The 27849-nt window shown below is 40.7% G+C and overlaps 1 protein-coding gene across 1 annotated transcript in view; it reads left to right on the forward strand.

Annotated features, from left to right (window-relative positions):
• LOC126183426 (KN motif and ankyrin repeat domain-containing protein 3-like) overlaps positions 1-27849 on the forward strand; it is a 429549-nt gene that overhangs the window by 396569 nt on the left and 5131 nt on the right. Inside the window, exons 12-13 of the mRNA XM_049925400.1 lie at positions 9637-9849; positions 23920-24120. Of these exons, the coding sequence (XP_049781357.1) occupies positions 9637-9849; positions 23920-24120 (414 nt within the window). The remainder of the gene's footprint in view (positions 1-9636; positions 9850-23919; positions 24121-27849) is intronic.

Raw genomic sequence — 27849 nt, forward strand, 5'->3', positions numbered from 1 at the left:
TAAGTAGGGGGAAGCAGTATATTCGATACCTCATTCACAAAACGCACGCTCTCGAAACCTGGACAGCAAGCTACACAGCGATGCAGAGCGCCTCTCTTGCAGAGTCTGCCACTTGAGTTTGCTAAACATCTCTGTAACGCTATCACGCTTACCAAATAACCCTGTGACAAAACGCGCCACTCTTCTTTTTATCTTCTCTATCTCCTCCGTCAACCCGGCCTGGTACGGATCCCACACTGATGAGCAATACTAAAGTATAAGTCGAACGATTGTTTTGTAAGCCACCTCCTTTGTTGATGGACTACATTTTCTAATGACTCTCCCAATGAATCTCAACCTGGCACCCACCTTGTATGATCATTCCACTTCAAATCATTCCGTGTGCATACTCCCAGATATTTTACAGAAGTAACTACTACCAGTGTTTGTTCCGCTATCATATAATCATACAATAAAGGATCCTTCTTTCTATGTATTCACAATACATGACATTTGTCTACGTTAAGGGTCAGTTGCCACTCCCCGCACCAAGTGCCTATCCGCTGCAGATCTTCCTGCATTTCGCTGCAGTTTTCTAATGCTGCAACTTCTCTGTATACTACAGCATCATCCGCGAAAAGCCACATGGAACTTCTGACACTATCTACTAGGTCACTCCATGTGCCCCGCCTCCCATCTGTGTCAACTGAGGAGAGAATCATCCCCCTTGCTCGCCGGACTGTAAGATTCTACAGAAGGAACGGAAAATAATCGAATACAAGACCCTGGACCGACTGACCTACACTGAGGCTAAACAGAAATTTTGAATGGCTTCATGCTATGCGCATGATGTCATCTTATGCCGCCACTGTCACTCCTGTTACAGAGCCATCCATTGCACCACATAAAGTCAGCTCTCAGAGACGAAGGACCACACCTGCCCCCTTGATGGTGGGGGGGGGGGGGCACTTCCCTCCCTGTTGCTCCTGCATCACCTACTTTGGAAGCAACATACCCCCAACCATCAGGGATATCAGTCCCCACTTCTGCGCTGGAGAAGCATAAGTCTTCTTTGGCTCCTCTTGCTAGGAAGGGGTCCCTTTGGTCACTCTCTTCCCAGGTTTCTACTAGTGGGAAAGATAACACCTGCCAGTGGCTGAAGAGCCCAAAAGTAGCTGGTCGTAGGGCTTCACGCTCATCCTCAGTCCCAGAGACTATCAGTGAAGTCCTCCCAGCCGGGGAAACCTAAGAAGCAGTGAGAGAAATCCAAAAGGAAGATCCCCAAGACCAAGGGAATTGCGGTGGCACGCACACCACCACTACGCATTCTGTAAAGTTGTCACTTTTGCAAGATAAGGAAAAAGATGTCTCAACTCTGCACCTGCAGATAATGTGGAGATTCTGGCATCCACTGAGGACCTAGATCTCGCTTCACCCTCAGACATAATGGATATAGATAGCTCAGGCAATAAGTCAGTGCAGCAGGTGACCCTGAGGCGTAAACTGCCTCATTGAATGTTCCAAGCCTTCCCAGTCTCATGACGACGTCATCCTCCAATGGAATTGCGGTGGTTTCTTCCACCGCCTGGCTGAGCTATGGCACCTGCTTTCTGCATTGCCCTCCAGGAAACCTGGATCCCGGCAATGCGGAGCCCTGCCCTCTGCGGCTATAAAGGAAATTACAGGAACCATAGCGACTATAATCGAGTGTCAGGCGGAGTTTGCGTTTATGTCCTAAACTCAGTCTGTAGTGAAACTGTGCCCCTTCAAACCCCTCTTGAAGCTGTGGCTGTCAGAATAAGGATGTCACAGGAAGTAACTGTCTGCAGTGTACATCTTCCTCCAAATAGTGCAGTGCCCTGAATGTATTAGATGCACTGATTGATCAACTCCGTAAAGCTTTCCTACTTTTGGGAGATTTTAACGCTCATAACCCCCTTGTCGGGGTGCCACCGTGCTTAATGGCCGAGGCAGAGATGTCGAAAATTTACTCTCTCAGTTCGACCTCTGCCTCTTATATACTGGGACTGCCACACATTTCAGTGTGGCTCATGGTAGTTACTTGGCCATTGATTTATCAATTTGCAACCCAGGACTTGTCCCATCTATCCACTGGAGAGCACATGACGACCTGTGTGGTAGTGACCACTTCCCCATCTTCCTGTCACTGCCCCAGCATGAGGCCCACGGACGCGTGCCCAGATAGGCTTTAAACAAGGCAGAATGGGAAACTTTCACCTCTGCTGTCACCATTGAATATCCCCCATACGGAAACATCGATGTGATGGTTCAGCAGGCGACTTCAACAATCCTTTCTGCTGCAGAAATCACGATCCTTTGCTCTTTAGGATGCCCCCGGTGAAAGGCAGTCCCTTGGTGGTCGCTGGAAGTCACTGAAGCAATTAAGGAGTGTCAGTGAGCTCTACAGCAGCATGAGTGTCACACTTCCCTGGAGCACCTCATAGCCTTTAAATGGCTCCGTGCCCTCGTTTGCCAACTCATGAAACAACAGAAGCAGGAGTGTTGGGAGAAATACGTATCGACCATTGGGTACTGTACATCACCTTCCCAAGTCTGGGCAAGGATCAAACATGTTTTCAGGTACCAGACCCCAACAGGTGTTAACATAAATGGCGTGTTATCTACTGACACAATCGCGATCGCCGAGCACTTTGCTGAGCACTATGCTCGAACCTCAGCCTTTCGCACTCTCAAATGGTGGCTGGAAGGGAAAGTCCTCTTGTTCACTACATGCTCCATTGAATCCTATAGCGCCTCATTTACAGAGTGGGAGCTCCTCAGTGCCCTTGCACATTGCCCCGGCACTACTCCTGAGCCTGATCGGATCCACAGTCAGATAATTTAACATCTCTCATCTGACTACAAACGACATCTCCTTGTCATTTTCAACTGGATCTGGTGCGATAACATCTTTCCATTGCAATGCCAGGAGAGCACCATCATTCCGGTGCTCAAACCTGGTGAAAATCCACTTGATGTGAATAGCTATCAGCCTCACCAACATTCTTTGTAAGCTGCTGGAACGTATGGTGTGTTGGGTCGGGTTCTGGAGTCACGTGGCCTGCTGCCTCCATGTCAGGGCAGCTTCCGCCAGGGTCGATCTACCACTGATAATCTTGTGTCTCTCGAGTCTGCCATCCGAACAGCCTTTTCCAGATGCCAACACCTGGTTGCTGTCTTTTTTGATTTACAAAAAGCGTATGACACCACCTGGTGACATTATATCGTTGCCACGTTATACGAATGGGATCTTCAAGGCCCATTCCCAATTTTTATACAAAATTTCCCATTGCTTCACACTTTCTGTGTCCAAGTTGGTGCCTCCCATAGTTCCCCCGTATCCAGGAGAATGGGGTCCTGCAGGGCTCTATATTGAGTCTATATCTATTTTTAGTGGCCATTAATGGTCTAGCAGCAGCTGTAGGACCGTCCGTCTCACTTTCTCTGTATGCAGACGATTTCTTGTACTGCTCCACCAGTACTGGTGTTGCTGAGCAGCGCCTACAGGGAGCCATCCACATGGCGCAGTTATGGTCTGTAGCTCACTGTTTCCAGTTTTCAGCCGCAAAGTCGTGTGTTATGGACTTCTGTCAGCGCTGTACCGTTCATCTAGAACCAGAACTTTACCATAATGATGATCCACTCACTGTAGTGGAGACATATCGATTCTTAGGACCGATGGACTTGGCTTCCTCACCTTCATCAGCTTAAGTGTAAGTGCTGTCAGCACCTCAATGCCCTCCGCTGCCTAAGCAACACCAACTGGGGTGCAGATCACTCTACGCTGCTGCAGCTCTACAGAGCCCTTGTTCAATCTCGTCTTGACTATGGGAGCCTGGTTTATGGTTCGGTGGTGCCCTCAGCATTGCATTTAGTCAACCTAGTGCACTACTGTGGCATTCGCCTAAGAGGCAGGAACTTTCAGGACGAGTCCGGTGGCCAGTGTCCTGGTGGAGGCCGGAGTCCCTCCATTGCAGGTTAGGCATGCACAACTGCTGGCCAGTTACATTGCACATGTTCGTAGTTCTCTTGCGCATCTGAATTACCGTTTCCTTTTCCCACCCATGGTGGTTCATCTCCCGCATCGGCGGCCCAGGTCAGGGCTTCCAATTGCAGTTGGTATTCGATCCTTTCTTTCCGAACTGAAGTCGTTGCCTTTACCACCTATACTTGAGGTCCATTCACGTACACCTCCATGGCGTACACTGAGGCTGTGGCTTTGCCTGGACCTTTCACATGGTCCTAAGGACTCGGTTAACCCCTCGGCTATCCACTGCCACTTTCTCTCGATTCTTGACATGTGCCGAGGCCATGAAGTGGTTTACACCGACGGCTTGATGCCTGATGATCATGTCAGCTTTGTGTATGTCCATGGAGGACGTATTGAACAGCATTTCTTGCCCGATGGCTGCAGTGTTTTCAGTACCTCATGCTCTCGAGCACATTCGCTTATGCACTTCTGTGTACTGACTGGAGATTGGCTTCTCTGCAATTGACCTGCGATCAGTACTACAGTGCAAGGTTTTGCAGCTTTGGGAGACGGAATGTCATAACCTCAGTACGCACAACAAACTGCATGCCATTAAGGAGACTATGAATGTGTGGAAGACCTCCACGCGGGCCTCTCGCTGGGACCCTGTGGTTCTCTGTTGGCTCCACATTGGCGACACTTTGGTGACACAAGGCTGCCTCCTGTGCCGTGATGACCCACCTCAGTGTTGGTGCTGCGCCTGCCTAACAGTGACCCGTATATTGTTGAGCTGTCTGTCTGTCTTTGTCTGCCCTGTGATGGACTCTTCACTTACCAGAGTCGCTGCCATTAATTTTAGCTGACAACGCCTCATCGGCTACTTTGGTTTTACATTTTATACGTGACGGGGGGTTGTATCATTCTATATAAATTTTCACACGTCATTTGTCCCTTCGTGTTCTCCACTCTAATGTTTTTAGGCTGGATGTTTTAATGTGTCGCAGAGTGGCTGGCTTTTCCTTTTTATTCTTGTAGCCAGCCAGCCATGGTCATCTGATCTCTTGTTTTTATCACTTCTACCTGTTTCTTGTTTCTCTCTGTGGTTTTCTTTTCCTGTTTTGTCCATAGCAGTGTTGGTTGTCCTCCTGTCGTTCTTCTGGTTCTTCCATTCTCCTGCTATTGTGCTGTACGTTTCCTTTCTTTTCTTCTTTCCCTTGTGTAATTATTGTACCAGGAACAAGGGACCAATGAACTCACAGTTCGGTCCCTTCCCCCCCCCCCCCCCCCCCCCCGCCCCTCCTGCTCCTTATGCTCCTTTAAACCAACCAACCAACCAGCATCTTGGACGACCTCCTCTCGGCTCTTTCGCTGTGAGGTGGTCATTTTAACCAGGCTGCATATTGGGCACTGCCTCTTCAGCCATTTGTGCAGTGGTGCTCTCTCCCCCCCCCCCCCCCCCCCACTTTGTGCACATTGCGCCCAGCTACCAAATGTCTGTCATTTCCTAATGGTATGTCCTTTTTTAACCGCTTACATTCTTGTTTTCTTTTCTGTCTGTGTTATCAGCCATTTTAGCGAATGACACAAGGGCTGTTGACTGTGTTTTACTTTTTATCCATCATAACAGTATGGCAAAGGCCATTTAATTTTTAGTTATAACATGGGATAAAATCTCATAGTACTGTTACATAGATGTTGAGTAAAATTATGTATAAAAGTAATGTCAACAGAACACTTGAAAAAATGACCATATTCCAAAAAAAGCTTGTTGTGAACCTGTGTAATCAACAAGAAGTAAATAATTTGCAGCTATATTTGTCAAAAGTGTTCTTTAAAAAAATTGTATTTCCTTTTACATAGTCCAGTCACATTAATGTGACCACCGCCCATGTTCAAAGTCATTGTGCAATAACGACTCATGGATGGCAGGTGGCAGCACTAGCAAAAAATGGTTCAAATGGCTCTGAGCACTATGGGGCTTAACATCTTAGGTCATCAGTCCCCTAGAACTTAGAACTACTTAAACCTAACTAACCTAAGGACATCACACACATCCATGCCCGAGGCAGGATTCGAACCTGCGACCTTAGCAGTCCCGCGGTTCCGGACTGCAGCACCTAGAACAGCACGGCCAGCGCAGCACTAGCAGTGGAGGGTATATGAAGCATGTTGGAGGAATGTGGACAACAGTGTGGTCATTGTGTAAGGCAGAAACAGAGTGATTTATCTGATGTCCAAAAGGACATGATTATTATTTTTGGGGCCAAGGTTAGAAGCATTTCCAAAATGGCTAAAGTTATAAACAATTCATTTGCCGCCATGGTTAAAGTATACCATGCATTGCAAAGTGGCACTATGCAAAACTAACACTGAGGCAACTGTGGTGCAGTGCAAGCCATAAATGATGGGTAAATGGGCTGAATGACAGCTGCGGAGATCTGTATGGGCAAATAGATGGGCAGCTATTGAGCAACTGACTACCCAGGTGAACCCAAAGGACTAACATCAGTCTCGTCCACCACCAATCAGCAAACATTGCTGTATATGGGCCTCAGCAGCAGGTGCCTGGTTCTTGCACCCATGCTGACTGCTGTTTGGTGGCAAAGAAGGATGGAATTTGCATGCCAGTACTGCAACTGGACATCCACAGAGTGGTGATAGGTGGCCTTTTCAGATACATAATGATTTATGCTTCATCAGGCAGATGGCTGTTTGCACTTATGATGTGAAACCTCTGAAAGCAAATGTCCTGCACAATTGTTGGAAGGATGTAGGCTGGAGGGCATTCCCTGGTGATCTTGCAGTTCTAGAAGGCACAGTGGATCAACACAATTATGCATCTATCCTTGGAAACCATGTCCATCCATACAATCAGTTTTTTTTCTCTCTCTCTCTCCTTGGCACCATGGCACCTACCAACAAGACAGTAAAATGTGTCACACAGCTTTCACTGTTTGTGCATGGTTCGAAGAGCACCAGTATGAGTTAACTGTACTCCCTGGCCACCAAGCACCCCATATTTAAACAAAATAGAGATTCTGTGGGACCAAGCTGTTCACACTATGGCTACTCAACTGAAAACATAGGACAGCTTGCCATGGCACAGTAGCTGGCATGGCTCCACATCCCTGTCGGTACCTTCAAGAACCTGACTGACTCTTTTCCTGCGTGCCTCACAGTGGTCCACCTCGCAAAAGGTGGTTATTCAGACTTTTGATGGGCTCACATTAATGTGATCGGACATGCACTTTTTAGGGAATTAATTCCTAAACTGGTAACAACTTTTCACATATTTAAGTCGTTTCCAAACTTTTTACAATTAACAGTTTAGTCATGTATGTCCAACACGTAGTAGTAATATTTCAGTTCATTTCTTATGCTGAACATATGCTAAATGTCCTTGATCTACCAGAACTTCTGTACATACACAGGTGACTGTTGTCTGTTTTCTTATCTAGCCTGATTCACCACCACCACCACCACCACCACCACCATCACTGCCACCACCTATGGCACTTCTCTCTTCCAGTTTCTATAGATATATTAGAGACACAGTGTCTCTCTTTCATTTTTTGAATACTGTTTTCTGTCTACATATATACTCCACAAGTCACCTTACAGTGGGTGCTGGAGGATATTTTGGGCACTGTAATAATTTCCCCTCTTTCCTGTTCCATATGCGAATGTGTAGCATCACGACTGTAGCGGCGGTCTGTGTATGTAATGAAACACTGAAAATGGAATGGTCAGACTAAGCAGGTGGTCTAACCATCCGAGTTTGGATTGGTGAGGTTCTGCTGTATAATTTTACAAATATTTCTTGGGAAGCTTGTGTAAAGCATCATCATGTGTGTAGAATACATTGGTCAGAAATGAAATAAGCCTCCACATGAACTCAGATTTCTCTGATTTTCTCATGATAATTTTGCAAAGTGTGTATGAGAGGGAGTAATAAGTTGCTAAAATCTTCTTGGAATGTACAGTCTAGGAATTTTAGCTATAAACTTGCCCATGATGAACAGTGCCTCTCCTGTAGCATTTTATGTTAAAGTTTAATGAGTATTTTTGTGGTATTGTCGCTATTGTTAAACTCGCAGTGAATCTGCTATCATTGTGTGTGGATCTCCTGTATTGATCCTACTAGATAAGGGTCATAGACAAATAAGTGATACTGAAGAATAGATGAAATGAGGGTTCTTGAAGCTTCCTGTATTGTGGATGAATTAAATTTCTCTAGAATTCTTCCACTGAATTTGGATCTGGCATCTGTTTTTCCTAGTATCAGTTTTGTGAGCTCATTTGACTTCAAACCAGTCTGGATGCATTCTCCTACTTATTTAACGGTTGTGATTATTTCCAGTGATTGACCACCAGTTTTGTAATTTAACAGTTGTGGGTCCTAATGATTGCTTATGTGCAATATTTTTCATTTATTTGTGGAGATTCAGCAGTCAGTTTCTGAGCCAACCTTCAAGACTGTGCATGTCTTTTTGTATTTGAACCTTAAATCCTGAAACCATAACTGATACAAAATTTATTTGAATTAGGAAATGCAGTAGAACCTCATTAATCTGCTCTCTATGGGACTGGGAGCATGGTCAGAACACACAAAGGTCTGATTACCATAGGATCACTTTTATTGACTAGTAACATTACAGAACAGTAGAGTAGAATTTTAAACGGAAAATATTAGATGATATATTGTTCTATGTTAAAATGGTAACAAAACAAAAAGAAAAAGTTGACACACTAAAAACTTTTACACAAAAGTGTAATGTACAATAGTGCCTGTACAGTCAAATACATCTGTATTGTATGGTAAGTTGAGTGAAAGTATAACAACTCCGCATACTTTATTTCAGAAATCACACAATAGAAAATGTTCTGTTCTTAAGCAGGATTAGAAAAGTCAGTAATATTCTTTTGCTTAGCAGATGACTCCCTTGATTTTCACATGATGATCCACCATTTCCTAATCCATAAAATGTCTATTGAAGTAGACATACAGCTTTGTTCGATATACTGAAGAACTACATAAAATTCATTAGTAGCATCATGACTGTAGCGGCGGTCCGTGTATGTAACGAAACACTGAAAATGGAATGGTCAGACTAAGCAGGGGGTCAAACCATCAGAGTGCGGATTGGTGAGGTTCTGCTGTATAATTTTACAAATATTTCTTGGGAAGCTTGTGTAAAGCATCATCATGTGTGTAGAATACATTGGTCAGAAATGAAAATTTATGTAATTCCTGTTGAAAACATGAAGTTTCAAAATCTTAGAACAAGGTAAGATGCAGTTACACCATGTTATTGCTACATTCTCTACTATAATTCCAAAGATGTGGTACAAAGCTGTACATTGAAGTATTTAATTCAAGGGGTAAAGGTAACAACTTGCTAAATACTAGAGGTGCTGGGTCACAGAAAGGCACGTAGCCAAGCCTGAGAGCTTTTGGGTAGCTATCAGTCTTCTTTATGTGCCATACGGCGTAACACCTCTTCTGTATCGGGTGTTGTTATCTTTGCTCTTCAAATTATGTACATTGCACCTAGATTTTCTATTACCGTGTTGAAAGTTTTATTTGTCATGCATGAAACAAAACTGAATCCAACATGTCTTAACAAATCATTAAATTTCTTTAATTCATTGCTTGTTTTTAACAGGGTAATACTGCACTTCATTATGCAGTTTCCAGTGGAAACTTTGATGTAGTGTCCATATTACTTGATTCAAAGGTATGCGACATAAATAAACCAAACACTGCTGGGTACACATGTGTAATGCTGGCTACATTGGTGAAATTACGCAATGAAACTCATAGGCAGATCATCCGGAGGATGTTTCATCTGGCAGATGTAAACATAAAAGCAAAACCTGTAAGTTGTTTCCTGGTTTTTCACCTCATACTTGTATAAAAAATAGTGTAAATGCTTCAGTACATATGCAACAAATGTTCGCCATTGTTAGATTTGGGCAGTATTTTACCATGCTGCTTTAAAAATTTTGTGCAAACTGAGGTGACATGCAACTAAACACTTGAATTTGTAACATCAGGATATGTAGTATGAACCATTGACAGGTCACTGTTGTCTTCTTCATAGCAGTAATATAACTACTGTGTTTTAACCTAATGATATGTGTAAAAGACTACCTGCCACATAAAGTAGAGCACAGGCCTGTAGAAAAGGGCTGAAAATGCTTTGCTTTCAGACAAAATATTTTGTTAGAATTAATTTTGTGTGTGTGGCTCAAAATGCTCTGCTTTCAGGGCAGAATCTTTTGTCAGAATTAAATTTTTGTGTGTGTGTGTGTGTGTGTGTGTGTGTGTGTGTGTGTGAGAGAGAGAGAGAGGGGGGGGGGAGTGAGAGAGAATGTATGACAATAGACTACTGTGTTTGTCACCTGTAAGTACTTGCCTGTCCACTGCTTAGTGCCTCCTATGTGGTGCATAGTCCTTTCTTCTTTATATATAATCTCCTGGAGTTCCCATTGTTGCATTTTTTTAGCATAAAATGTGCAGGCTTTTTTGTTTTTTCCGGAAAAGTAATGTTTGTAGTAGAAGCTAGATGCAATTTACCATGATTATATTGAAAGGGACATTTGCCACTTCTGTTACTGGAAACTTTCTGCAACACCACATAATTGTGAAGTCAAATAAGCTTGGTTCACAATGTAGTGTTGCGATTTCCTACTCTCTTGTATCAGAATGAATTAAGAAATAATTGTGTTGGTTATCTATTTTACATTTGTGTCTTGTCACATAATTTTGTAGCAGAATGACCAGTGATAAAATATTATTTTCAAAATTGGCACACTGGTTTCTGGTTTGAAATACTACAAAGAAGCAATACCATGTGAAATATTTATGAATCTTGTGTAAATTCAGAGATATCAGTATGAGCAGTTGATTAAGAGTGTAGTGTGCATTATTTCACACTGTCCCGTTCATAAAGAAATTGAAAACACTCTTTTTGCTAGTATTTTCTACTGTTCTGTTTATTAGAAAATAGTTTGAAAAATTGTCATTCTAACATAAATGAATAGTAGAATGGCTCTTGAAGAAATTTTATCTGATAATATTGTAAATAAAATATTTATATTTTAGGAATTGCAAATGGATAATGTTATGCAGATACCTCATATCAGGCAGCTAAAAATTTATCCTGCTTTTGTTTTTGAAGAAATAGCATGTTTGTGGTATCTAGTGTTCATTTGTTATGTTTTATCATTCTATGTTTCTTGATGGCAGAATGATGAGTGACAACAGTTTGATAGCGTATGACATAACATATGTTAAAAGAGTTGAAAGATAATGACAAGGTGAGATCAAATAATACATGTTTGTCTTTCATTCTCAGTGAAGTATTGCATATTGCCCATCTGCCGGGTTATTAATTATTTGGTACATTTCAGCTGTCATTCTAATGTATCTTGGTAGCAGAATGACAAACAGTAATGTATCAATTTATAAAAATATTTGCACTGAGTTAAGTGGTACTCAAAACAAAGTAATTATTTTAGAAATGGTGAGAAGTGATATAATGTATAAAGATTATCCTGCAGGCAGCTGCTAATATTTATTTGTGAAAAACACAGACTTCAGAAAACGAGAAAAAATGGCAAAGGAGATGGAGTAAATTATATTTGACTGAAAGTACACTCAATACAGTTGATTTATATTTTTTTTTCTCCTCTGCCCCCTCTCCCCCATATTCCCACCCACACCAGTAGCACAATGAAAGTATTTTGACTATATTACGGTATATTAATAATTTTTACTTATGGACCGTCTGACAGCAACTGAATAAAACACAATTTTAGTGCCGTACGCGTTTCTCCTTTATTTTCTGCAAGGCATCATCAGTGGCAGGTTGCGTGGACAGTTTCCTACATATTACGCTCCTGTTGCATTTTTGGTGTTGTTCTTCTTCTTACGAACACCAATTTGCGGTTTTTTTCCCCATTCCACAACACTATGCACTGAACGCTTGTTTTGTTCGTCGTTTTGACTATAGTTGGCGATTGTGTTACATTTAGCATTTGAATTCTTTATTTTTCATAATACAGTAAAATTGTTAGAGTAATAATAACTGTACACTAATGTTTGTCAAAATTGCATCATCAAAGAGCATACATGTGACTGAAATGAACATTGTGACACAAATTGGAGACATTACAGTACACAAATTATTAGGTATATACTATTGTTAATTGGGGGTATACAACTATAAATGATCTGACTTAGGGAATTTAGTGTGATGCGAAGCCTACACACAATGTAATCAGTGCTTCTAAATCTATGAAATAGATTTCCCTGGAGGCAATTCTGTGTAGTTTTTTCTCTGTGTGGTTTTTATGTGAGCCCACAGAGTATTGAAAGTGGTTACTGGAAACCATTACAAATAAGTTGCAGACCAACTTTATCCCATGTTCCATAGGTGGTGTCGAACAAATGCACATGCCATAGTTCCACTGGTAGCCATCAGAGAAGGCTTGCTCATTCTTCATCGTGTGTGGCAGAACATTCTCTCTTCGAAATGTAACATGTGGATCTTCATGAAGGAATAGCAGTACATAGGACTCAGAAGCCTCCCTGAAATTGTGATTACTGTTCAGATTGTCAGCAATATGTTGGACCTTGATAACATGTAGTGGCCAATGGCATAAAGAAAAGAAAATTGGAACTCAACATTATGGCCTGCCAGATTGTGGTCATCGTTATAGGTTCCAAAACATTCAGCCCTCTCTGTAAAACAGGTTGAAGAAAGGCTCTTGCAAAAACATACTTTCCCAACCAATGACTACATTCGCATGACCATTGTAATGTGAGGAATTTGCAGTTTGTAGGGATCAAAAGCAGATGCGATGTAATGAGTCACCAGTTCACCCCGCAGCTTACAGCACTGAACCATCTGTATGGATAGCTTCATACTATTTACAAGGTTCAGCATCGGGCGAAGACTCCAGCCCTAGGTGTACAATTCAAAAGTAGGTATGTGTGTGATACAAAAGTAAAGGAGGACAATTAATCTACTTAATTGTCAGTGTGTGCTCCGGGACATGCTTGATGATGTCTGTGCCCCTCTTTTATCTGCTGGTTCTCCACAGATTGTACTGTTGTAACAGTGTCCGACGCAAACCAAAAGAATCACAGTAAGCAAAACCATTTTCTGGAGAATCGTGATTCTGTGCCCTTCAAACTCATTCATGGAGTGCATGTTAAAGGTGCATGTGAATAACTGCTTTCTCATTTCCACCAATTCAGCATTGTATGACACTGACTTGTCCACTCACAAAAGACTGGATGCTGCTGGTCCTACATAAATATATAGACAAAAACTACAGTTTCTCACATTGCTATGGAACCCTTTACTACTGCATTTTAATGTACGACATTGTTTTGATGTCAAACTGTCCTTACACTATGACAGATTTAAAAAAGTCACTTAACTCGGAGGCAGTGGATGAGCAGTTTTCTGAAGACATGCTCTTGCGCTCTACTGGAAGGCAAAAACTGCAGAACTCCTGTGCATCCTTATAGAAAATGATGTGCAGAAACATGTCAAAGAGTGAGAGAAACAGATTCAGATGTGTGTGGACTCAGACCGAACCGAATTTGGACAAATAATTGAGCATATTTGATCAGTACACAGATCTGCAACATCAGTCATATTGTTTTTGTGTTGAACTTCATACATGAATCTATAGTAAATTCCTCACCTTTCCTGAGTTTAGATTCATTCAGTTTTCTTTCTTTCTTTTTCCTGTGGTGTTTTAAGTTCAATATGCATGTCTGCACAAGTTTGGCAGTCAGTAGTTGTGGCACTGTTAGCTAGGTGAGCCCATCCACAATGACAAGGTCATACCACATCGCAAGGTGAAAATCGATTTTTAATTTTTCTGAGGCCAAAACCGCATAAAAGCAAAATGACTTTGGTTTCTAATTGTCATGAGATGGGTGCGAGACATTTTCAATATGCTGTCCACTGATCAAAGTTTTTCAGGGCTCATGTCCAGAATGCATTGTGAAGTTTGTGCCTTCAGTTGAGTTGAGTTACATTCATAATTTGAGCACTGAACACAACCCCTCTCAATAACTCCACAATCAGAACTTATACGGATTAAGATCAGATGATCTGGATTGGCAGGCTGTAGGAAAAAGACAGCTGATAGTTACAGCATTTGTGAAATTTCTCTGCAGCTGGCACTTCACTGGCTGTGCGGTATGCAGGCGAGCACTGTCTTACATAACAATGGTCCTACCAACACATTCCACACTGTAGAAGGGTTGCAATGATGGTGTGCAAAAGACTCTCATAGCATTTACCAGTGATGGAACAGGTAAGAGGACCCACAAGAGTCAACTATTCGAAAAATATGGGCCTGCAATAAATGATACTATCAACCCATACCATACAGTCACCTCTGCAGAATGAAATGGTACTGGTTGATGGGTGTGAGGATTTTTCGTTGTCCATATTCTGCAATTCTGCATATTGATGTGTTCTTGGAGATGGAAATTGGCTTTGTCTGGCCACAGAATGTTCTGTGGCCATTCATTGTCCACTTCCAGGCAAGAAGTTCCAGAGTGAATGTTTGTCTTCAGCAGTGCAGGCTGTTTCGTTGGATTTTATGCACAGTGTTCACAGGCATGTCCAACGTCCAGGCAATTCCTGATGCACCGCATGTTTGCATGCTACCACTCTACCCCTCCTGCAATGCTGTGGCCACACCTTCAACTGATGTTGAGTCAGCTGCTTTTCTCCCTGTTGCCACATTGCACTTCAGAAGAACCTATATTTCAAATTTGTAATCATTTTCTCCATACCCATAGGAGACACCAGACCAATGCCTTTTTTCATACTCTTGAGCATACAGAACTTCTGCAGAGGTACTAGCGCACAGTTGCACATCTTGTAAAAGAGAATGAAGCAGCATGAGATCCTTCATGGAGGCAGTCTTGTTGGGCACCTCGTATGCAGACTGAGGAACAACCATGTGCCATGTGTCTGTTAGTGTGCATATTCTAATACTTTACGACGCCATCCATTAGTCAAATTGTCGTTGATTTTTTTTTTTCCCCATGGCATTTCCTCCGTGCATCAACAATATGCTCTTCAAGCCTGACATTATTCTGAGCAGTGGTTATCTTTCCACAATGTGTAGAAATTAGAACTTTAATTATGGACACCTACCTCTCTCTCCCCCTCTTTCTCTCTCTCTCTCTCTCTCTCTCTCTCTCTCTCTCTCTCTCTCTCTCTCTCTCCCCCCCTCCCTCCCTCCCTCTCCCTCCCTCCCTCTCCCTCCCTCTCCCTCCCTCCCTCTCCCTCCCTTCCTCCCTCTCCCCCCCCTAGCTCAGTGGGTATGTGGCAACCAACAAAAAGTGGCAATACTTAAGAATCTGCTCTAGAGTTCAAAGAACAACATGATTGAACTATTTGGTCGTGTTGCAGAAAATTAATTTCTTTTCATGATTCAGTATTTGTTACAGTGAAATTTGTGGGAATTAATAAATTCCTTGGTTTTATGTTATGGTTGTTAATTTTCTGTGCATGTGCAGTTTTCTGTATGCACTCTGAAGAAATGTACGTCTTGGTTGTATAGGTATTAGTGTGACATCATTATGATGTCAAGTACAAAAAAATATATTACTTGTCATTGCTTGATTGTAACACTGTGAGGCAAGTGACCATAAACACAGCATGCCCATTTCCATTTCAACATGAGGTTTGGTGAGCTGTTGATGTGTGGCCCTTAACGTGTACAAATTTTGCAAACTGGGACTCAAATTTGTACATATAAACTTAGTTAGCTACTTGAAACGCAGAAATCTGTGTTAGCAGCTCTTGTTGCTTTTAACCATTGCAGATACATTAAATTATCAGTGCTTCATCTAATATGTCACTACTAGCTGAGAAATCTGGCATTGCCCAGCTATTTATTTATGTTTTTGGTTTAGACTTTGTGCACTTGGAATTTTAGGTTTGACTTACAAAGCTGCTTTTTGTGCAACATTGAAGTAGTATTGTTGAGGGACATGAATGAAGACCTGCCGGCCGGAGTGGCCGTGCAGTTCTAGGCGCTACAGTTCTAGGCGCTACAGTCTGGAACCGAGCGACCGCTATGGTCGCAGGTTCGAATCCTGACTCGGGCATGTATGTGTGTGATGTCCTTAGGTTAGTTAGGTTTAATTAGTTCTAAGTTCTAGGCGACTGATGACCTCGGAAGTTAAGTTGCAAAGTGCTCAGAGCCATTTGAACCATTTTTGAATGAAGACCCTTTTTGCTTGACTAACACTGGAGAGAACCACATAGAAAAGCAAGTGACGCTATGATCCACATCCTCATCTGCATCTGCAACATGCAGTGTCTCACCTTGTGCTATGTTTATGGTCATGGCATAACACAAGCTCACCAGGAATTTTACATGTTTAAAGTGAAATTATGAATTGTGCTGCTTCCCATCAAAATTTGGAATGAGATTCTGCAAAAAGTGATTTAAAGACTGATGTCCTTGGGCCACAGCAAGTCTTGACTTGTTATCTGGATTGGATACTTGAGACTGCATGGTCCACGGTCTTCCAGCCTTTGTTGCGTTTGCATAAAAACTTGACGATTTTCTAAGCATTTGTATTCGTAAACAAAACATAATCAAAGTGTAATGACTAGGCACCCAAATAACAAAGCAAACTTAATAAATTCATTTTTCCTAGCAAAAAATGTAAATAAAACCAATCAAAAGAAGCAAAGCGATGTTGTTAAGTTTTTAAAGTACAAAGGAAAATCAGTAAATCCGTATATCCTAACCAAGTCAATTCCCTGGTAATTTGTATTCATAAAGATAGAATTGTGGCACTTTAATTCTGTCCATGACGTAAACTTCCAGACATACATCTGTCACTGAAAAGGGAACATTCCCAGGTGTAAATAAAATATCTTATTGAAACCTGGTGGGTCTGTAGAGGGATCAAAATACTGCAATTTTATGCCTAGTTTCACTTTTAAGGGATAAAACACACCCTGAAAGGTAATGTGACGTATCAAATTTAGAGGGAACACCTTCAAAGCCTTGATATGTAAAAAATCTGTTTCATATTGAAGCTGAAATCTAATTGAAAATTGTGTAATCAACTTTTGTAATAATTTGAAATTGTACAAAATACCTTAACATTGTTAATTCATTAAAAATGTTTTTGTTACAACATAAATTAAAGAATATTTCATGCCACAGCCATCCATGTATAACAAAGATCATTTCTGAAATACAGTTTTTAGCAAATGTGCTGTACAAAATGTGCTGTTGAAGTCATTCAGTCTGCAGTGCAGTAGTTGCTCATTTGTTTTGTTTTGAAAGCAACTGTCTGTCTATTTAGTAAGCAAGTCAGTAAGGCTCCAGTTCTCAGCTGATACATGTCTACGGAGCAGCAAGTTAAGTGTTTATCTTTTTCTGTGTTTTCCATGTAGTATGTTTATTAAATTTCTAGTGTGTTTCTCTGTTTAAGAGGTTTAGTCTCATGTTTTTATAACTGTAAATTCATTCAGTCTGTGGCGCAATAGTTGCTCACTGAATAGCCAGTCAGCTAGGTAGCTCATTATGCATCAGTGTCCACTGGTGACACATAAGTAGGGTAGCAAGTTGCTTATCTAGGATTGTCTGCTTTTATAGTTCACTTCTTCAGTTAGTCTTGCTAAGATGGGTAGGATGTATGCATGCTGTGTGCGGACACAGGAGGAGCTGGCCACAGTTTGCGAACAGCTGAATGTGCTTTTGGCTACAGTCAGTCACTTTCCGCCTCAAGTGATGCGAACACGTTACCACCTGCCACTCACCATGCTGTGAGGGCAGATCCAGTGTGTTGGATGCACTAGGAGGTGCCTTGGAAGCAGAGCCCACGGGAAAAGCAAGTGACACCTGAGGTGCCCCATGTGACGTGCTAGATTCTCCGCCACCAGTACATCCTAAGGCAGCAGCCTCAAGTTTACTGACTGTAGCCAAAAGCACATTCAGCTGTTTGCGAATTGTGGCCGAGCTGCTCCTGTGTCTGCACACATCCTGCCCATCCTAGCAAGACTTATTGAAAAAGTGAACTAGTAAGAGCAGACAATCCTTGATACATGAATTGAATTGCTATGGTTGTGATGTGGCACCAATGGACGCTGATGCATTAATGTGCTACCTATCAGACTGTTTAGGAGCAACTATTACGCTACAAACTGAATAAATGAAGTACTGATTGGAGGTGACTTCTACCCACCGAGTAGAGACTGGGATGTCTATGGATTCATTGCAGGAGGTTGAGACAGACAGTTGTGCGAAATACTTCTGAACATGTTTTGTGAAAATTGTCATGAGCAGCTAGCTCAGCAACCCATATACAGCGGAAATATCTTAAACCTTTTAGCTACAAATAGGCTGCACCTTATCAACAGTGTCAGTAAGAAACAGGGATTAGTGATCATGATGTCATTATTGCAATTATGATTACGAAAGTTAATAAATCAGTAGTCAAAAAGGCTAAGAGAGCGTTTCTGCTAGATAGAGCAGATAAACAGTTATTAACATCTCAGTTAGACAGTGAATTAGCATCACTTAGTTCCATTGAGATGGGTGTGGAGGCATTAAAGGCAAGGTTTAAGCAGACTGTAAATTGTGGTCTGGAGAGTTAAGTTTCTAGTTAAGTGGATAAAGGATGGAAAAGACCCACTATGGTTTAATAACAAGATCTGGAAAATGCTGTGGAAGCAGAGGATGTTGCACTCTTGGTTCAAAGGGGACCGCATAAATGATAAGCGAAGGTTAGTAGAGATTTGAGCATCTGTGAAAAGATCACTGCACGAAGCGTAGCACCTTAGCAAAAGATCTGGCAGAGAAACCAAGAAAATTCTGGTCATATGTAAAATCGCTAAGCGAGTCTAAGGCCTTCATTCAGTCCCTGGTGTGGCAGTTGAAGAGAGTAAAAAGAAAGCTGAAGTTTCAAATTTCACATTCAAGAAATCATTTGCAAAGGAGAATCGTACATACATACTGTTCATCTGATCATCACACAAACTCATGTATGAGTGACATAGTACACTACTGGCCATTAAAATTGCTATACCAAGAAGAAATGCAGATGATAAAAGGGTATTCACTGGACAAATATATTATACTAGAACTGACATGTGATTACATTTTCACGCAATTTGGGTGCATAGATCCTGAGAAATCAGTACCCAGAACAACCACCTCTGGCCGTAATAACGGCCTTGATGCGCCTGGGCATTGAGTCAAACAGAGATTGGATGGCGTGTACAGGTACAGCTGCCCATGCAGCTTCAGCAAGATACCACAGTTCATCAAGAGTAGTGACTGGCATATTGTGACGAGCCAGTTGCTCGGCCACCATTGACCAGACGTTTTCAATTGGTGAGAGATCTGGAGAATGTGCTGGCCAGGGCAGCAGTCGAAAATTTTCTGTATCCAGAAAGGCCCGTACAGGACCTGCAACATGCGGTCATGCATTGTCCTGCTGAAATGTAGGGTTTCGTAGGGATCGAATGAAGGGTAGAACCACAGGTCGTAACACATCTGAAATGTAACATCTACAAGAGGTGACCAAGACGTGTAACCAATGGCACCCCATACCATCATGCCGGGTGATATGCCAGTACGGCGATGACAAATACACACCTCCAATGTGCGTTCACCGCGATGTCGCCAAACACTGATGCGAACATCATGATGCTGTAGACAGAACCTGGATTCATCTGAAAAAATGACGTTTTGCCATTCATGCACCCAGGTTCATCGTTGAGTACACCATCGCAGGCGCTCCTGTCTGTGATGCAGCGTCAAGGGTAACCGCAGCCATGGTCTCCGAGCTGATAGTCCATGCTGCTGCAAACGTCATCGAACTGTTCGTGCAGATGATTGTTGTCTTGCAAACGTCCCCATCTGTTGACTCAGGGATCGAGACATGGCTGCATGATCCGTTACAGCCATGCGGATAAGATGCCCGTCATCTCGCCTGCTAGTGATACGAGGCCATTGGGATCCAGCACGGCGTTCCGCATTACCCTCCTGAACCCACCGATTCCATAGTCTGCCAACAGTCATTGGATCTCGACCAACGTGAGCAGCAATGTCGCGATACAATAAACCGCAATTGCGATAGGCTACAATCCGACCTTTATCAAAGTCGGAAACGTGACGGTATGCATTTCTCCTCCTTACACGAGGCACCACAACAACATTTCACCAGGCATCGCCGGTCAGCTGCTGTTTATGTATGAGAAATCGGTTGGAAACTTTCCTCATGTCAGCACATTGTAGGCATCGCAACCAGCGCCATCCTTGTGTGAATGCTCTGAAAAGCTAATCATTTGCATGTCACAGCATCTTCTTCCTGTCGGTTAAATTTCGCGTCTGTAGCTCGTCATCTTCGTGGTGTAGCAATTTTAATGGCCAGTAGTGTAGTAAGCGTACCTGGTGTAGAGAAACAATTGAAGGGTTTGAAAGCAAATAAATCACCAGGTCCGGATGGAATCCCAGTTCGATTTTACAAAGAGTACTCTATGGCTTTCTTGAGACTGAGAAGCTTATGTGTACAAATCAGCATTTTTTATATAGAAAGCATCACTTGTGCAAAACTCAGCTTGCCCTTTTCTCACATAATAAATATACTGAGAACTATGGATGGAGGCCAGCAGGCAGATTCCGTACTTCTAGGCTTCCAGAAAGCATTTGACATGGTGCCCCATTGCAGGCTGTTTATGAAGGTATGAGAATATGGAATAAGTTCACAGATATATGAGTAGCTCAAAGGCTTCTTAAATAATAGAACCCAGTATGTTGTCCTCTAGGATGAGTGTTCATCATAGACAAGGGTATCGTCAGAATTGGCCCAGGGAAGTGTGATAGGATTGTTGTTATTATCTATATACATAAATGGTATGGCTGACGAGGTGAGCAGCAGTTGTGGCTGTTTGCTGATGAGCTGTGGTGTACGGTAAGGTGTCGAAGTTGAGTGACTGTAGGAAGATACAAGATGATGTAGGCAAAATTTCCAGTATTGTGATGAATGGCAGCTATCCCTAAATGTGGAAAATGTAAGTTAATGCAAATGAGTAGGAAGATGAAACCTGTAATGTTTGGATATGTATTACAAGTGTCCTGCCTGACACAGTCAAGTTTTTTTAAATATCTGGGCTTTACGTATCAAAGTGATATGTGGTGGAACGTGCATGTGAGAACTGTGGTAGGAAAGGCGAATAGTCGACTTCAGTCTATCGGGAGAATTTTAGGAAAGAGTGGTTACCTGTAAAGGGGACTGCATATAGCACACTGGTGCGACCTACTCTTTAGTACTACTTGAGTGTTTGGGATCTATACCAGGTCGGATTGAAGAAAGACATCAAAGCAATTCAGAGGTGAGCTGCTAGATTTGTTACCGATAGGTTCAAACAACAAGTAAGTGTTACGGAGATGCTTTGGGAACTCAAATGGGAATCCCTGGAGGGAAGGTGACGTCCTTTTCAAGGAACACTATTAAGAAAATTTAGAGAACCGGCATTTGGAAGTGACTGCCGAATGATTCTGCTGCCGCCAATGTACATTGCGCATAAGGACCATGAAGGTAAGATATGAGAAAGTAGGGCTCATATGGACTCATATAGACAGTTGTTTTCCCCTTGCTCTATTTGCGTGGGGAACATGAAAGGATATGACAAGTAGTGGTACAGGGTACCCTCCACCATGCACTGTAAGGTGGCTTGCGCAGTATCTATGTAGATGTGTGTGTAGGAATATTTTTGACATACCAAATTACAAATCTAAAAGTTCATTAATATTCTAATAATTTGCTTTATGTTTCAAATTATTTTACATTTTGCATTCAGTTTTTTCTTTTTTTTCCTTTTTTTGTGGTATTTATTTTACTGTCTCATATACCTACATTTTGTAAATCAAAAATAATAAGTAATTCATTATTATAATACAAAATCATTACAACAATGGTAGTCTGTAAAGATATGCCTAAACTGTAGTATTCTTTTTACACCATGCAAGTAAAAGGAACAAAATTTATTCACATAATATACTCGACAGACAACACAGTGTAAAACAAAATTTAGCAGGATGTCAAATCGTGGCAGGTGATCATCTAAATATCCTTATATGTATCAGGCATATTTAAGTACATTGGAAAAACATGACAAAGAGAATTGATTATGTACTAATCATGGCAGCTGGATTATATTGTTTCTCAAGTGGAGACATCATAATCATTCAGCAGAACTAGACCTGAATATCTCCCCAAGTTTTTCAAATGAAAGCCGTATAAGTCTAATGTCTGTACATGTTCTGTTGAGCCTTTTGTCATCACTATATGAACAAGTTCATTGGCCTCAGGTATGATGGTCAGAATGTTGTTATTGTTGTTTTTTAAAAAAAAATACTGATGACACCCCTTTTCATAGTTTCAAAAGAAACTAATGGAAAGTTTGGACTGAGAATTCGAGACAGCATCAAAATCTGATAAATTAATGTCTGATCACATCAAAAGACATTTGACAGAAGTTGTCATTCCCAGTGCAGAGAAAAACCGGTTAAATTCTTTTGGTGGTCAGTCTAAACCATTTTAAGTGTAGTACCTGAGGACAAAGAATATGTTCATATGATGATTCCATAAAGTTTGACGGGATAGGTACAGCCTTTGGACATATATGGCATTTGATGTTGGAAGAACTATGTGAAATGATTTTCAGATCTAGTTCTGCTGAATGATTATGTCATTATGTTCATGGTGTAAAAAAAATTGTTTCAAGCATTTCTTTACATATTATCATTATTGTAATTATATTGTATCATAATAATGAGTCACTTATTATTTTCAATTGAAAAAACAGACATGTGTGAAACGGTAAACTAAAAAAAATGTAAAACATAAAATAACAATTAAACAATAGGTTATTAGAATAATAATGAACTTTTAGATATTTTATTAGGTATGTTGAAAATACTCAGACGGCACATTATGTTCAGCTTATTTTTCCAAAAATGGTGTTTCGGGAATGAGCCTTCCTACACATGGATGTATGTGGTGTGAAAGCTTCTTTAATTTATGTTGTGACAAAAGTTTTTATTTTTCAAAATTAATTAAGTGGTGGTGTATTTTGCAAAATTTCAAATTATTGCGAAAGTTGATCTCTCAATTTTTATGAAAATTAATTACCTCTAAACTTCTATATAAAGCAAATGGTTTTGAAGCTATTACCTCTAAACCTAATATTCCAAATCACCTTTCTGAGTGTGTTTTACCCCATAAAAGTGAAATTGAGCTAAAATGAAAAAGTACATATTGCACTATTTTGACCCCTCTACTTACCTGCCACGTTTCATCAAGATCTTTTACTTACACCTGGGAATGTTTCCATGTGAGTTAAAACTATCAACACCATCTATTGCTTCTTTGGTGTACTATGCCACAGCGATTAAAAATCGAAACTACTAACCTGAGCGGATGATTTTTAGTTAAAAATTTAAATTATGATATCTTTTTTCTGTGTTCAGATTTTGATGACATAAAGTGTATGTATCTCACCAAGCTAAGTTCAAGTTACTTACAAAACCCTCACCTCTAGTAGTTTTGGAGATTATCATGTTCAGATGGACAGACATGACTGTTTTACAGTTTTATTATTAGTGTTGGTAACCACCTCGTATGCAATTGCTGCTTCTGTTCTTTCCAAGGCCAGTTTTTGTCTCATTATTACTTAACTGAGTTACTACCCAATCTTCATTGAACTTGATTTTTAATTAAATGTAACAGATTGTGACCTTTCCTTTAAAAGTATCTGTACTGAATATAATGTGCTGCCAAAATTTTGTAACCTTATTCAGCATTAAATCTGTCTGGTTTTACTAGTGTGATTCTGTGTTGATTCACTATGTTGTTTTCTTAATTCTAGCACGGTCAAACTGCTCTGATGCTGGCAACATCTCATGGTAACCTGGAAATGGTGGAAATGCTTACAGAAGCAGGTGCTGATATGAATATCCAGGATGCTGATGGTAGCACTGCTCTGATGTGTGCTGCAGACCATGGCTACACTGACATTGTCAAACACATAATATCTCAGCCAGACTGTGATGTCACTATTGTTGATTCTGTAAGTACCAACATCATAAGTATCTTCAGTTCATCTTTTTCGTATGCATGAGATAAATCTACTTGCATACATTGATTGCTTTTCCAAAAATTAATGTAATTTGATTCCAATTGTAAAGATCACCATGACATTTGATACAAGATGGAAACAACACAGAGTAGTCAATAATTACTCTCCTCTGAGACATCATAAGTATAGTCCTTTTACTTGCTGATACCAACTGGTAGGCTACTGAACTGAGAATGGGTGTAGCTACACAAATGTTTGAAAATATATTACAGAAAGTATCACATTAAGATGCAGGAAATTTTTGTCTAAAAAGATGTACCTTGCACTTGGCTATCCTTTACTCATTTTTAGTCTTTTGGGGATGGTAGAATAGATTCTAAGGTTTTTTTACAAGTGTTCCATATCTGAATGTGTTTGAACAGTTCAGTGTCCTAAAGGAAACCATTGTAAGAGACAATGTAAATGTACTTGTCCAGAAGCTTCAGACTCAAATGGAAATATGTAATGCAAATGTGACTATCTGTCACTTGCCAATACTAGAAAAAATTCATTCATCATCGTGTGTGAAATTATCATTGCAAGACAAACATTACATGATGCTTTCTACTACAAGGGAAATTACTGTAGATCAGTTCTCAAGTCTTTCTCAGAGTTAAGTGAAAATAAAGATTGACAGACTGCAGGAAACAGAATTTCCAGGGTGTGGCATTACTGCTGGAGTAGGAGCGCAATTATGTGATACTGATGCCTGTTTGGAAGCAGAAACTGAAGAAAATTGGTGGATGCAAATATCCAACTGTGGACCATAAAATGTGATTAACTGAAGAATGATATATTTTTTGGCACACAGCACTGATGGACTGTCCAGCATTTTCCCTAGTGTAAATATCACACTGGCATGTGATACAGGTATGACAGCCTGTTTTCATGATTTGATAGCATTTGCTATGTGGGTGCTGCAGACACATATTTCTGTTGTGAGGATTTGTTTGAACTTACATTACCAATATTTTGGATTTTAATAAATGCTTGAACCACATAGTCACATGAGGCTTTATGTTTTTAAACAGTATTGTTGTCAAAATCACATTTCCAGGTCTCTACCTCAATCATATAATCAAAGGGATAAGTGTAATCACTTGTCAACAAGCCAGTAATGGCCTGTGCTGAGTTGTGGTGGCACATAAAGGCCTGTCAGGTAGCAGTGCAGACCTTTCTGATAGCTCTTGTTGTAGGTGAAAATGTGTTCACTAAAAGAATGTTTCATTTGGCTATATGTTCCAGAAATGTAACATTTTCTTATAATATCATTAATTTTATGAATGGATATTTTACGAATGGGGTTATACCAATAGTCCAAACACAGAGACTTCTTTTTAGAATTTTATGAAATGGTCTATTGCCACAAATCATGTAGGTAATGAAAGACATTAGAAACACTAGAACAACCTTATTTACAAATATTTAGTTGTCAGGGGTGTAAGAATTATCCCAAACATAAACTCCCATAGTTACTGTAGGAAAGGTGGTTATATCTGGAAATATGAATAAGGGAATGGCAATAACTGCTAACACAGATGTCGAGTGTTAGGCTGGGTGCACTGAGGATTGAAAAAGTTCATACGAGGTCTTGAGTGGGAGTACGTATATGGCATAAAAATGTGTAACTTGAAGAATTAGCAAACATAACATAGCTAACAATCAGATTATCCTGCAAAATTAGACATATGTTATGGAAAAAAGTGAACAAACTTGTTACTTTGCGAGTTAGACTATTCATCCCATACAGGCACTCATGATGGCTTGTTGCTTGACCTATAGGTTAGTTGTGGTTTGTTTTCTTTAAAAGCATTATACATATGTGCTTGCTGAATAGGGTTTACTCCATAGTGCAACAGAAAAAGGAAGGAAACTCTTTATTGCTGAATAGTGCTTTTTATGCACACACATACCTACCAGTTGTGAAGATCAGTAAATAAGTAAACATTCTTCAACTAGTAAGCATACAGAGATGCACAACCCACTTTTATTTACTTATGCGAAATAGACCCAGACCAAAAGTAAATGAATATTTTCAAATAAGATTTTCCCATTGTCCAATGTTCAATTATCCTTCTAGCAATAAAATGTATTCCGTAAAACAGACAACATGCAGAGTGTGTGTGTGTGGGTGATTTAGAACAGTCTGATGATTGATTTGGGTGAGGAGAAGGGGGGGGGGGATATACACTGATGATCCAAAACATTATGATCACTGTCCATCGCATGATTGAATGCCACCTGGTGGCATTGTGGGCAAGTGACACAATAAAAAAAGGTATATAAGGGGAGCAGAGATGAATAGGGAATCATTCTAGTGATGATCAGGCTGCAAATTGGGAAGTCCACTGGCATAGCAACTCTGAATAAAAAAGCCGGATTGTACTGGCATGGCCCCTGGAGACAAGAATCTTGAAAACAGCAAAGCTGTTTGGCTGTTTGCATGCTCTTGCCATGACCATCTATGGAATGTGGTTGAGGGACAGTGAAAACATGAGTAGGTGACAAGGTGTTGGATGTCCATACCTCACAACCACTCTGTAAATTATGCTAGGCTATGATATGTGACAGGTCTGATGACACAGTGACTTGCTTGTGCAGGCACAAGTGTTTCAAAGCATGATTTTAAGCACTTTGTTGAACGTGGGGCTCCACAGCAGGTGACCTCTGTGTGCTCCAGTGTTGACTTAACAACATCATCAATTAAGATTGCAGTGGCCATGGGATCATAAGAGACTACTTGTGGATGAATGGAAACATGTTGCCTTGTCTGATGAATAACATTTCTTGTTAGATCAGGTGAATGGTTGGATCTGGATATGTAATCAAGTCTGCTTGAATCGTGCAGCGTGTCACAAATGTAGGCTCTTTGTGGGCAGTATTATGCTATGGGGGACATTCAACTATGCTTGCATGGGTCTAGGGGTAGCAGTTGAAGGCACTACGACAGCTGTCAACTACACGAACATTATTATGGACCACCTGCATGTCTTCTTGCTTCACGTGTACCCCATCAGCAGTGGCATCTTCCAGCAGGAATAACCGTCTGTCACAAGGCCAGAATTGCACTACAGTGATGTGGAATAGTCATTTATGAAGAGCTGTACGAAATGTAGATAAGTCCGAGCAGAGAAGAAGCAACTGAACATTCTTTATGCGAAATACATAATGAAATATGTCACATCTATTAACACAAGTTGCAGACCTGTGTCAATATGAATAATTTATTTATTCTTGAGTGCTATAGAAACAGTTGGATATTAACATTTTTTCAACTCTTTCTTTAAGTATACTAAATGTTTTTATATTCTTTATTTCTGCAGGCAATACATCGAAGAAAATTTTAGGTTTGAACTACCGCATTTTTTAATATATGACCTTCTTGTGTACTTCTCCTATGAAAGTATTGTTTCCTTCTAGTTTTACAATTGTTAACTTTTCTGCCAAATGCTGAAAATTCTCTATAGGATCTAAAGTAACAAACACTTGAACATACACTGACAGAAATAAGATTGCAGCACTAAGTAGGAATTGTGTTTCATAAACAAAAGTTGGTAGACATTTTTCTACATCTGGAAGCTGTTGCATATTCAAATTTCACAACAGTTACATGAGGGTGTGCTGGTAATGCCACTATGACGATGCAGATTAAATTTGCTTTAAATACGTGCTGTAACTGAT

This window comes from Schistocerca cancellata, chromosome 4, assembly GCF_023864275.1.
Source record: "Schistocerca cancellata isolate TAMUIC-IGC-003103 chromosome 4, iqSchCanc2.1, whole genome shotgun sequence".
Classification (NCBI taxonomy): Eukaryota; Metazoa; Arthropoda; class Insecta; order Orthoptera; family Acrididae; genus Schistocerca; species Schistocerca cancellata.